The sequence below is a fragment of the Kalmanozyma brasiliensis genome (genome assembly GCF_000497045.1).
Source record: "Kalmanozyma brasiliensis GHG001 unplaced genomic scaffold PSEUBRA_SCAF3, whole genome shotgun sequence".
Lineage (NCBI taxonomy): Eukaryota > Fungi > Basidiomycota > Ustilaginomycetes > Ustilaginales > Kalmanozyma > Kalmanozyma brasiliensis.
Window position 1 is genome coordinate 802 of NW_015961970.1, and position 12,226 is coordinate 13,027.

The 12,226-nt window shown below is 58.2% G+C and overlaps 6 protein-coding genes across 6 annotated transcripts; 3 read left to right on the top strand and 3 right to left on the bottom strand.

Moving 5' to 3' along the window:
• Positions 1-1,670: 1,670 nt before the first annotated feature.
• PSEUBRA_003867 (uncharacterized protein) lies at positions 1,671-2,753 on the top strand (the record flags this gene model as incomplete). The annotated part of the gene is made up of 1 exon (XM_016437465.1): positions 1,671-2,753. One exon carries the CDS (start codon positions 1,671-1,673, stop codon positions 2,751-2,753), a length of 1,083 nt encoding a protein of 360 aa, XP_016291003.1.
• Positions 2,754-3,069: 316 nt separating this feature from the next.
• Positions 3,070-4,101, bottom strand: PSEUBRA_003868 (uncharacterized protein; the record flags this gene model as incomplete). Its single annotated transcript, XM_016437479.1, has 1 exon — positions 3,070-4,101. One exon carries the CDS (start codon positions 4,099-4,101, stop codon positions 3,070-3,072), a length of 1,032 nt encoding a protein of 343 aa, XP_016291004.1.
• Positions 4,102-5,354: 1,253 nt separating this feature from the next.
• Positions 5,355-6,884, bottom strand: PSEUBRA_003869 (Cyclin PHO80-like protein; the record flags this gene model as incomplete). The annotated part of the gene is made up of 1 exon (XM_059465235.1): positions 5,355-6,884. One exon carries the CDS (start codon positions 6,882-6,884, stop codon positions 5,355-5,357), a length of 1,530 nt encoding a protein of 509 aa, XP_059320487.1.
• A 1,183-nt stretch (positions 6,885-8,067) lies between these two features.
• On the top strand, positions 8,068-9,003 carry PSEUBRA_003870 (protein of unknown function DUF59; the record flags this gene model as incomplete). Its single annotated transcript, XM_016437462.1, has 1 exon — positions 8,068-9,003. One exon carries the CDS (start codon positions 8,068-8,070, stop codon positions 9,001-9,003), a length of 936 nt encoding a protein of 311 aa, XP_016291006.1.
• Positions 9,004-9,126: 123 nt separating this feature from the next.
• On the bottom strand, positions 9,127-10,140 carry PSEUBRA_003871 (uncharacterized protein; the record flags this gene model as incomplete). The annotated part of the gene is made up of 1 exon (XM_016437478.1): positions 9,127-10,140. One exon carries the CDS (start codon positions 10,138-10,140, stop codon positions 9,127-9,129), a length of 1,014 nt encoding a protein of 337 aa, XP_016291007.1.
• A 346-nt stretch (positions 10,141-10,486) lies between these two features.
• On the top strand, positions 10,487-11,818 carry PSEUBRA_003872 (Nucleoporin FG repeat; the record flags this gene model as incomplete). The annotated part of the gene is made up of 1 exon (XM_016437476.2): positions 10,487-11,818. One exon carries the CDS (start codon positions 10,487-10,489, stop codon positions 11,816-11,818), a length of 1,332 nt encoding a protein of 443 aa, XP_016291008.2.
• Positions 11,819-12,226: the final 408 nt, after the last annotated feature.

Sequence of the window (12,226 nt, forward strand, 5' to 3'; positions counted from 1 at the left end):
GGCACAGCTAGCCTAAGCCGGCCCATTGTCTACCTGCACGACCTGCGTGTGTGCCTAGTCACGCCCCCATCCAGCCCTGGCGGCCACCCTACCGTCTGAGGTGGTGCCCGTGTCCAGTCCTGCCCCTGCTGATTACCTGCGAAGCTTCCTGGAGTGATCCTTGATAGCGGCTAGCCGTCCCTCGAGGAGCTAGCTCGAGTTCGGCCCGAGCCGGGCTTGTATTGCCAAAGTCGTGAGTTTGGCAATGACCCATACCTCCCGAGCGAACCCATAACAGCACGCGTCCCCTTACAAGATTTCAAGAGTGAGTGCAGCAGAGTGGCCAAGGTAAGCTTGGTCACTTGCGCAAGAGAAATCTAAATCTAGACAAACAGCAAATATTGCAACAGCAGCCCAACTGCGTCCAACCTCTCAGTGTTACAATCCCTCTGTACCTGACTGCCCTGCCAACTGGCCGTAGCTGCCATGCGGTAGCCTAGACCCTATAACCTTAACACATGCTGAATAAACAGATCAATTATTGAGCCTCAATTTGTTGCCCTTTTTTTGGTGCAGAAATTGTTTCTTCCTTAAGAATTCGACTCTACGCCGTTTTGAAAACCGGGTCTGACCTGCGCTGTTTGCTCAAAGCTGGTATCCGACTTCGAACGCCGCCCAGTGCTGTTCTGATCGACTCGTGCGCGATTCGCATTGACAGAGATCGCTGCGCGCGCGACAGAGCGATACATGAGCGTGTGCCCGTCGTTGCGCTGCAGCAGCAGTGAGCTGCGCGGCGCTGGAGTAGCGAGACTGACTGGCGAGCGTTCGTTGCAAGAGATCGACGAAGCTGTCGTCGTCTCTGATTGCGCTCTTGAACGGCGCAGGAGGGCACGCGCGATGGCACGTGGAAAGCGCAAGCGATTCATGCCCAGACCGGCACCGTGTAGGCGATCTGAGCATGAAAGCGATGCTACTTGCTCAAGCGCTCATAGCCGCGGGCAGATAATGCCGAACGATGCTTGTCGCTTGTTGGATATTCCTTTGCAGGCACCAACAAGCGAGCTTGCAGCCAGATCTTTGCGCTACGCTTGCATCTGTCGAGCGTGCCATCCTTTGCGAGCCCGCGAGTCTGTCGAACAAAGACATCAATCGGCGTCATGGATCCTGCAGCGAGGACACAACGGCGCAACAAGCAGAATACGCAGCGTGTGCAGTCGAATGTTGGGAGCGGCGGAAGTGCTGGAGGTCCGAAGTCGAAGCCGAGTACCGATCTAATGCATTGATAGCATCATTCGCGACGTCCACGGAGCACAAATGACAGGTCCAGGATCGACGGCTGTTGCGCTGTCGGAGAATTTGTGGAAGCGATTGTTGGGAGGCGGAACAAGGAAAAGTTTGCTTGGCCCTGCGCGAAACATGCACGTCGGACACCGGAGATATGTGTGTTGCCGGTAGCCGGATTGGCAAGAAGAACGTCTTGAGTGATGTTGTGCTGTGCTGCCATGTCGATCAGCGCGTTCGGGAAGCAAAAAGCGAGACCTGCAAAGTTTTCGGCGAGCGTATCGCTGCGGGTTCGATATCGGACCCTGGATGCCGTCTTCCGCGAATCTATCACTAGCTCGCTCGATATAAGTTAGGCATCATCGAAGCGAGCCACGTTCTGTCCTCTTGTCCACCAGCAAATCATCACGATGACCGCCGCTTCCTCCTCCAAGAGCTCGCTGAAAGTGTCGACGCTGGCTCCCGTCGGCGCGATCGGCGTCATGCTGACACCGTGGGGTCTCTCCTTCCTCAGAGCACTTCTCCTCGAGCCCATCCGTATCAACCCGCCCACATGGCTTCGACTGCTGCTCAGCCTGCTCGTCATCACCAACATCCGGTCCACACCCTTCGCATGGCACTTCCGCGTCCTCTTCCCCGCGTTCAAGGCCGTCTTCATCGCACGCAACTCGCTCCTTCGCAAAGCTCCCTCGACATCACCGTCGCTCACGCACCCATCGATCCACCCGCAACTCAAGCTGTCCAAGCTTCCCATCGGCCGTGACATCTTCGGCGACTACTCGGACCACCACATGATCGCCACGCTCGACGAGTGCGACTGGAATGGTCACCTTTCCAACTCGTCCTACTCGAAGGCGCTCGACTACACGCGCATGGCGCACAACTCGCCGCGTGTGCTCAAAGTGTACTACGACGGTGGCTGGGTCGCTCTCGGCGGCTCAGGGTTCAACTTCCACCGCGAAGTGCCCATGCTGGCACGCTACACGATTCGAATGAGCCTCGAGGCGTGGGACGACAAGTGGCTGTATGTCGTCGGGCGCTTTGTCAAGCCCTCTTCCTCCTCCAAGCCGATTGACGCGACGACGGGGTTGAGGGAGGGAGAGATGCTGTACTGCACTAGCGTCTCGCGCTACGTGTGCAAGTCGAATCGACGCACCATCCCGCCTTGGCTCTGGATCGCCACCTCGGGCTACGGTGCCAAGTCCAACTGGGACAAGGCCGAGAAGCTGCGCGTGCACTACCTCGAAAAGGCGCGCAACGAGTATCGCGCCAAGACGGGCAAGAAGACCATTTCCAAGAAGGCCGACGCAAAGCTGAGGAAGAGCGCCGCGCTGCTCAAGCAGTTCAGGACCGAGGGCGAGAAGACCGGTGCCGAAGAGGAGGCGTGGATGGACAAGTCGTTCTGGGACACGCACGAGTGGGAGCAGAAGAGGAAGGTTGGGTTGGCCAAGCTCGGCGCCACCGTCGGAATTCTGCCTCCGCTTGAGAAGTAGGCGCGAGAATTTTTTTCGTATTGATATGGTCCATAGAACGTTTCGCTAATCAATGATAGAGCCCGCATGCCCAAGCTCAAAAATTGTTTCGTGTGCGACGAGGAGCCTCCCTGGCCAACCGATAGGAGACAGCAGAGCAGAACGATTCCATGACGACAATTTCAGCATTGATACAAAGACGAAGCATTCTTGCGAAGGAGTGTGGTACAAACGAGCGGGGGAAGCACGAGATACGGCCTCTGCCCTTCAGAATCATGCAAGCGGAGTGAGACAAATACAAGACGTCAAAAAGGGGGGGGACTACAGCCGAACCAGTTTAGAAGGTGGTGAAGCCGGAGCACGTCTGGCTGCCGGGAGCGAAAGGTCGAGCGTAGGGCTTGAGGTCGGGCTCGCAGTTGGTCTTGGGACCGGCGGCAACGTTGGCGGCCGCGACCAACAGAAGAGTGCTCGACTCTGCCTTCTGCTGCGGGGTGAGGGGGTCGGCGGGCAAGGGGTTGCAGTCGGCGATGCTGTAGTCGCTGCTCTGCGCCTGACCGGTGGAGCTCCTGAGCGCGCTTCGGCCGACGACGTAGGCAAACTGGTTGACGAGCGACTGGGCATGGTCAGCCACGAACGCGGGCCCGCACACGGACTGGGACTGAATGTTCTTGGCGTTGAAGAGGAAGCTCGAGTCGATAGGGCTGTTGGTGATCTGGGGCTGGACGATCTCGTCGGTCGCCGAGTAGGTGTTGGTGGTGGGTACGATCTTGTTCAGACCGCCAGCGTTGCGGAGGGCGGTGGTGAAGGCGGATCCGGCGCGCTGCTGCCAGATGGAAGGGCTGGCAGTGTCGGTGGCAGTGAGAGGGTAAGCGTTGACGGTTCCCTTGTAGTCGGGGACGAAGGCGACGAGGCGGTCGATCTGGTTGCGGGTGCTGGGGAAGAAGGTGAGCGCCCACTGGGTCACCAGACCGCCCTGCGACCAGGTGAGCACGGGGAGCTTGGTAGAGCCTGAGCCGGCGTAGAGCCTTCGCACAGCATTGACGACGTACTCGGCGTTGATCTGCGAGTCGTTGAGCATAAAGGGAGGAGGAGAGACCCAGCAAGGCGAGTAGCCGAGCATGGTGGAGAGGGGGATCCAGTTCGAGTCGAAGTTCTGACGGCCGTCAACACCGGTGCCGGGGACGAGGAGGATGGGCTTGTTCTGGGCGGAGGGCGAGCCGTTCTGGCAGAAGAGACCGGCGTCGAGGACGGCCTGAGGGGTCGACAGGGCTGGGTCGGAGCCAGACGGGAGACGCTTGACGAGGGGAGAGGCGACAACAGCCGACGAGGCGAGCGCCACGAGGGCGGTAATGATCGATGCGAACTTCATCGTGGAGTGGGGAGGGTTCCGCAAGGTGTAGCTAGAGAGACAGGGGAAGGGGGAGGTGACAGGAAGCGTGAAGGGCTATGCTGAGAGGAGGCAAGGGAGCATCGATACTTATACGGCCCGTTGAGGACAATGGGAAGGAGCAAGAAGCACCTCGTACCCACGGCAAGCCAGCCGCCTCGCATACGCAACCCCATTGTTACCCCGCATGAACAGCATCTTCCGCTGAAGAGCGCACCTACTTGACACTCCGCAAACACAATCGTTTAGTGCTTTCTTCGCTGTTTCGCTTGCATAGCAGTCGCTTCTACATGGGAAGATGCTGACGCCAAGCCGCACAAGCAGCCTTGCATTCATGCTCCGGTGATCTCGGCCCTGCCAAGGCGCTATACGCCGTCGATGCGGCGATGAAGGCGGCTCGGCGGTTCGCCTACTGTTTCTTCGCCTTCATTTCTGCTAAATTAGGCCCTTGCGAATCGGATCGAACGCAGAATGTCGTACCAGGACAGGGCGGAGCCTGAAAGGTGGTTCCATGGCAGCGCGAGTGCTCACTCGCTACCTATCACAGCTGTCTTTTGTCTTGCAGCAGAAGAACGTTTGTGTATGAGGGAGAAGAGCAGAACGTGGGCTTGGCAAGATGTGCCAGGAACGGCTTTGGACGTCGAAGGGCCGTTCTTCTCAGATTCGTGCGAAGCCTTGCACGCCTGCTCCTCGGCTTTGCCATCGGCAATACAGAAGGTCGTGTCGCTCGAACTGCTGCCCAGGTCGACCTGCACACCTTCCCGGTTCTTCTGACCTGAGCGTTGGCGCCGGCGTTGCCGATGAGAGTGCTGTTTGCGACTGACGCAATCACTTTAATCGCTGGAAAGATCCTAGACCAATTGTGAGGACTCGGCAAAGGCAGTGCGGGGTAACGCTCGCTCGCTACAAGTTTTGGTGTCAGCTCGAGACCTCTGTCCCCCGAAATAGCGGTCGATGCGTTGCATGAAGGGTCACATGTCTTGCTGCATTAGTTTGTAGTCGACGCTTTCATATGCACTAGTTGGGCTCGCCTTGCCAGCAGCTAGTCCGCTTGTGCTTGATCGGTTAGCATCAAGACGCAACGCTCAGTGTTGGTGTCTCGTTACTGTCTGCAGAGATACGATTGAACTGATCTAGTGTACAAGGGAGGCCTCGGCTCGCCGGAGATCGGATCTAAGGGGGTTTTGAGGAGCCGGACGTGGAGTGGGAGTGCCTGCGGCTCAGCCAAGCACATTCTACGGAGGCGCGGGGTTGGCTAGACGCGAACGTTTGGACGTGTCTGCTGAATTTCCGGCTTGACGAAGGTCCTGTGCGGCAGATGAAGCCTGATTCTGAGGTTGCCCGTCGCTTTGTGCTGTGTCGATCGAGATTTGATTGCTGCTGTCGATCATGTCGGAGCCCGAATGGTTGCGGGGCGAAGGAGGCGTGCGATGTTCGTCCTTCCTGATCCTGCTGTTTGCTACGGCTAATGCGGAGGTGGACGCTGCTGCATTTGTGGACTGCCGATCGACCTGCATCGCCGATAGGGGGCTGGTGAAAGTCGATCCACCCCTCCCACCACCACCACTTCCTGATAGCGAACCACTCGATGCCGCTGCCACCAAGCCTCCGCTACCGTTGACCGCAGATGAAGGCGTTTGGGGACTCGTATCGTTGCTGCTGATTGGGAAAGGCGAACTGTGCTGGCTGCTGCCCACTGCAGGTGTTTGACTCCCTGCAACAGCGCTACTTTGGAGGCGACTGTGGTGCAACCGCGCGGCTTCGTTGACGGTGTATGCAGCCCCCGCGGTCTTTGGATCACCGGGAAGTTCCCTCGACCTGCTACTTGCTCGACTGGCACTACTGCCGCTCGCAGCGCTGCTGCTACCATGCCCGTTAGCACTGGCGCCTGCCTCGGTCGCATCCAGCTCCATCTCTGCCGGGGTCTGCGCCTGCTGCTGCCCAAGCTTTGGCTCAGCCAGCACGTAGTCCTTGTGATTGCGCACGAGACTCGCATAGTAGTGCTGCAGCTCGGCGCCGCTGCAGATGAGCCTCCAATCGATGATCTGCAGAAACTCTTTCTCGAGCAGATTGATCTCCTGCAAGCTGATGCCTCCGACTTTGGCGTAGTGCTCGTTGGTATTGAAGGCGTCGCAGAGCGCCTTGGAGGCGCACAGGATGGCGGCACAGATGAAGCGATGGACGGTCAAACCGCAAATGGTGAATCCTTCGAGACGCTCGCATACGCGGTCGATATAGACGAGGAGGATGAGGACGCAGCATTTCTCGATGGAAGTGTACTTTGCGATTCGACGCAGGTAGGCCGAGAGCGAGATGTTGGGTGTGGCGCGGGAGTGGAATCGAGTGAGTGCCGATGGATGAAGGGGAAGCGAGTCGTTGTGCTCGGTGAGCTTGACAAGCATGTCGACGACCAGGACGAGGACGTCATCTAGAAGCGCATCGTCGAACGAGTGAGGCAGCACCTTTGCAGAGCCGGCTTGTATTGAGGGGTCGGTCGATGGGGGTGCTGTGGTCGCTGAGGTCGATGACGAAGCTGCTGGTGCTGGGCCGGCAGATGGCGGTCTGAGCGTCGACTGCTGATGAGGTGCGGTTAGTGTGTCAGCCGCTGAGCTGGATGCATGTGACGGCGAAGCTGCGTGTGCTGAAGCAGAGGTGAAGGATGCCGGAGCCACCGAGCCTGGCGTTGGGAACGCCGATGGAACATGGTGTGAAGAGTGATGAGATGAGAGCGAGGATGAAGAGGAGGACGACGCCGGGTGATTCATGGCGGGCAAGAGCGAGAGCGAGACGGAAGCATCCCGTTGTTGATGATCGGAATGTTGCCGGTCGGTGTGGGTCGAAGTGGTGCTGCGTGATGACAAGTGTGGATCCGGATAGCTTTGCGGATCGGCCGTGTTGCAGAAAGATGCGCGACTGATTGGTAAAGTTCGGTAGATCCGATCAGATCAAGTTGTCCGCCGAGGATGCCGAGAAGATTCCTCCTGCAAGCGGATATTGATGCGACGGAGCTATGAGGCCGGCTCTCGAGCTATTGAGCTGACCTTCGCTGTGATGACCCTAGCCTTTGGTGAGTCTGTTCACCGCGCCAGAACAAGCTGAAGTTGCAGTCTGAGTATCGAGGGTGGAGACAGTTGGCGCAAGAAGCGACCGGAAAAAGAGGAACAGCGTCGTCGTTTCCGAATATAGCTTTCGAGAAAGCGAACGGTGAGCTAGTCACGAGTTCGTGAAACGCAGCCTGAACGTCAGCAGTGCGGTGAGGGGCGAGCGCGATCAGCCAGATCAATACAAGTCGACGGCAGAGGAGGATGAACAAGGTGATGAATGGAGAAGGCTCGACCCTGCTAAAGTCCGACACACACACTGCTTCGTTGTTTGCTCGCTGTCGAGCTGGCCCGCGCTCAAGAAGGACGCAAATTGCATTTCACCTATTCCAGACACTGCGTGATCTCTCTCTCTCTCTGCTAGGACGAGGTGGCCGTTCGGCCTTCATATTCATCTCAACCATATCATCGACTCATAACGACTTCTACGTCTCGGCGAAAGCAGATGTGCTATGTCTACGTCCAATCCCAGTTTCGCCGAGCTGGATGACAATGGAAAGAACAAAAGAAGACAATGAATGATGAGGTGCAAATTGACATAAGAACGGCAGCCTCGGGTTCTCTTCTTCTCACCTGACTCAAGCAAGCAGCGATGCGGCTGAAATTCATGCAGATTGTCAACGTGCTCCTCCCGCTAAGCGCGAATCGAGCCAAGCCGCGGGTTGATCGCAGTCTAACACCTTCGATCTTTCAAAAAAGGGTTGGATCTCGAAGATTTGCTTGCCCGATATCATGCGAGCCTCATTCCTCAGCTTTTCGAGTCCAAGCCTCCACTCTTCTTATCATGCTGTGGCTCAGCAGCTCCTCCTTTCTCGCCACCAACCTCATCTAGATTCATTTGCCCATCATGGAACAGAAAGACAACGCAAACCCTATCGTCTACCAGTCGAGCGCGAGCTCGACACAGCGACGCGCCGCCTCGAGTGCCAATGCAGAGTGGTGGCGTGACCATTCGATCCACTCCTCGGCACAGTCGGCAGGTCGACCCACTCCTTCCAATGGCAGCAGCATCGCTGGCATCGCTGGCAGCTCCTCTACCACCGCTGGCGCTAGCTCCAGCTCCAACCTCGCCACATCATTTGCTCGCGCAACTCGCTCCACCATCGACCAAGACGATGAGGACGAAGAGGAAGAGCACGACGACGACGTAGACATGGCCGACAACCGCAACACCGTCTCGCCGCCCACATCACCCGAGACTACGTCTGTCGCACACAACAACCGCACCGAGATACCCGCTACTGTCTCGGACGAGCAGATCGACAGCCAAGAGATTTACGACCTCATCCGCTCCATCACCGACCCGGAACATCCTCTCACGCTCGAACAGCTGGCTGTGGTCAACGCGTCCCATATTACCGTCTCCAATGGCGACTTGGCGGCCAACAAACTGCCGCATGTGCTGCTCGAGTTCACGCCGACCATCCCACACTGCAGCATGGCTACACTCATCGGGCTTTCGCTCCGTGTGCGATTGCTGCGTGCGCTGCCGGATCGGTTCAAGGTGGATATCCGTGTTCGACCGGGAACGCATCAGTCGGAGAATGCGGTCAACAAGCAGCTCAACGATAAGGAGAGGGTAGCTGCGGCCCTCGAGAACTCGCATCTGTTCAATGTGGTGCAGGGTTGCCTGGCGAGTGCGGGGAGGAGGGGCAAGAGCGCCGATGAGATTGCGGGCTACTTTAACAACCCGCCGACGGGTGATGGTGCGGATGATCAGGATTACCAGAGCATCAGGAAGACGGTGGATGAGATCACGACGAGGATGGGCATCGCCGTTTGAACCCTTGCCTCTTGACCAGCGGAATCTCACTTTTTCGTTTGATCACATGCCTTTTGTCAGTGACGATCTTCGATTGTGCGTCTGATTGAGTGTTCGGTACAACTACAAGCTGCCCATTCGGCCTCACCGCCTCACCGGTGTCCTCGCAGCGCTGCTCACCCCAGAGCTCCCTCGCATCCCCCTCACCTCATCCTTGACCCTGTCCTTCTTCTTCTTCTTTCTAGGCCGCACCTCCTCATCGTCGGGCTCTAACAAAGCCTGGTCGATCTGGGCCACGACACCGGGCTCGACGCTGAACGCAGCCTGCATGGTCTCCCTGTCGAACGGCACGATGCGCTGTGGTGTGTACTCGGGCTTGAACAGAATTGACGTGAGCGTCGTGCCCTTGCCTTCTCTTGCGGCGCGCGCCGATTTGCGTGGTGGACGTACGCGGCCCGCAAGGTCTTCGACGTAGTGTGCGTATGTTCCTGGTGGCTTAGTGGGTTTGCGCGCGGGTGGGGCGGCCGCAGCGGAGGCGGCCAGTTGACCAGGCGAAGCGGCCAGGATGGCGGACGAGTCGGTATGCAGCGAGAAGGTGGGCGGTCCGCCGTTGAGTTGGAGAGCGGGCGTGGAGATACGACCTGTACTGGAGGCGGCGTGGGATGGATGACTCGCTAAACCCGCTGCTCCGACAGTGGGGGCGTTGCTAGGCCGAGGTGTGGCATTGCCCTGTGCTAGACCTTGTTGACTGCTCGACGGGGTCGCGCCTGGCGGCACTGACCCAGCATTTGCTGCTCCGCCTTCTCCTGTCATCCCTGCTACGATTGCTGCATTTCCTGTTTGCGCTCCCCCGCGTGGTGTCGCGCCTGGTCCTGCTGGTGCGGCAAAGCTCGAAGTCGAAGCCTCGTTCTCCGCCTTGATGGTCTCTGGATTGTACGGACGCACGGCTCTATCGTAGATGGGCATGAGACCGAACAGGCTCAGCATATCTTGTGTGCCATTGAGATACGCCCGTGGCAGGTCGGCTGGCTTGCTCGTCGTCGCCGGCAGGTATGGCGGTGGTCGGTTGGCCGAGTTGGAAGAAGATGCGACGTTGATGTCGCTGTCGTCGACCATTGCGCGCTCCTCTCGCTTGACTGCGGCCACATCGGCCGACATGATGTTCTGTGACGACGGCTGTCGACTCGTTCTGTGCTCAATCGGACATGCCGATAGAAGCTTAGTGATTGTGGTCAGTGAAGATGGAGAATGAGACGGTCGAAGGTGTCGGTCTGTGCTCTCAGCGAAGTTGGATGTCGTTGCCCCGATCCAGCATGCCTCGACCCGATGTGCCCTTTTAGAAGGGTGTTTGGTCTGTGATTTGGCAAAAAGTCGCGTTTCGTGGTCTGATCGCTCCGCACTCTGTCCACTCCTTCTTGACCTTCCACAAAACCACCAGCGTCGGCACCACAGAGGACTCTCTCAAGCGCAGCCAAAGTCGACGAGGCTGATACTTACGCTCGCAATGTTCGGCTCAACGTCGTCCGCACCCGCGACCGGGTCTACACTCGGTCGATCCGCGTCCTTCTCCTTCTCGCAACCCCCAGCGAACAAGCCTTTCTCTGGCACAACAGGCGGCTTCTCCTTCGGCGGCGGCGCCAACAACAGCACAACTACAAGCACAGCAGCAGCGAACCCAGGCACCGCTGCGGCAGCTCCAGCTACAGGTGGCTTTAGCTTCGGTGCCAAGCCTGCTACCACCACGACTGCGCCCACACTCGGCGGTGGAGGTCTGTTTGGTTCCACCACAACAACACAACAGCAGCAGCAGCAGCCAGGACAACAGACGCAGCAGCCACAACAGACAGGCTTCGGAGGTGGACTCTTTGGTGCGTCGAACAACACAGCGTCGACGTCGACCGGTGGGCTATTTGGCAAGCCTGCTGCCCCTGCGGCTGGCGGCTTCTCGTTTGGCGCCAGTAACACAGCGTCTACATCTACCGGGGGGCTCTTCGGCTCGTCCACTCAGCCAGCGCAACAGCAGCAGCAGCAACAGCAACAGCAACCGTCGACATCGCTCTTCTCGTTCTCGCAGCCACAACAGCCGCAGCAGCAGCAACAACAGCAATTTGGCAACGCTTTCCAGTCCAATCCATCGCAACCACAAATGAACCAGGTCGCCGCATCACCCTTCGCGCGGTTCGGCTACTTCCAAAAGGAACGCTTCAACGACCTGCCCGACGATGCCAAGAAGCTCATTGAGGAGCTCGAAACACACATCTCTTCGCAGACCCAACTGAGGGACGAGCTGAAGACCAAGAACTTTGGGTCGGAGATCCGCAAGTGTGCGTCAGAATGGCATGAACTCGACTCGGCGCTCAAGTCGCTCTCCGCGACACTGGATACGGACGAGCACCAGACTGTCGATGTAGGCCGTCTGCTCGAGCGCGACCGAGCCACCACCTCGACGCTGTACCCCATCCTCGTCAATGCCAAGGAGCCGCGCGGGGCGTCGGACGGCGCGTCGTTCGTCGAGTGGCTCGAGCGCTACTTTGCCGATCTTGCTGCAGAGTATCGCGATCGCATCGCGCGCTACTCGAGCACGGTCGAGACCATTCAGCATCATCTAACGTCGCTGAGCAGCAGGGAGACGTACACGCCGCAGGCGATTTCGGATGCGATCCACGCGCAGCACGAGAGCTTCATGGCATTGGCAGGACAGGTGGCAGGACTGCACGCGGAGGTGGACGCGCTCAAGAAGGATTATGCACGGTGGTACAAGCAGGTCAACAAGAGCGTGCGGGATCCGTTTGGGAGTATGAATGCCTTGGCGGGGAGCGTGCCGCCAGCGTCGTAGAAAAAAGGCGCAGAAGAAGGGACGCATTCTTTGACATTGCAATCAGACTATCTACCCAGCAACAGTATTCAAGTCGAGATGACTGTCAGCTCACAATCATATGTATCGCAGTATCAAAGCTTGCAGCTTGTCGTCGTTGAGATTGACCTCATCGCAAGCTGTGTGAGCTCGTGTGATGCGGATTGCTTGCCCTTGATTCCCTGTGAAGATCGACGTGGCTCCGTCCAGAAAAGGGTCTCGGAAAAACTGCCTCGAAAAGGAGGTCTCAAAGCTCGCATTGACCCAGCTTGGACCCTGTCACGAGCTCATCTTCCAATCTCTCCATCATCCTTGCCGACACCACGATCGCATCTCTTGCCCCGCCCCTTGGCCTGGCATCTCGCGAGCCACCCTCCCAGCCACCTCGGG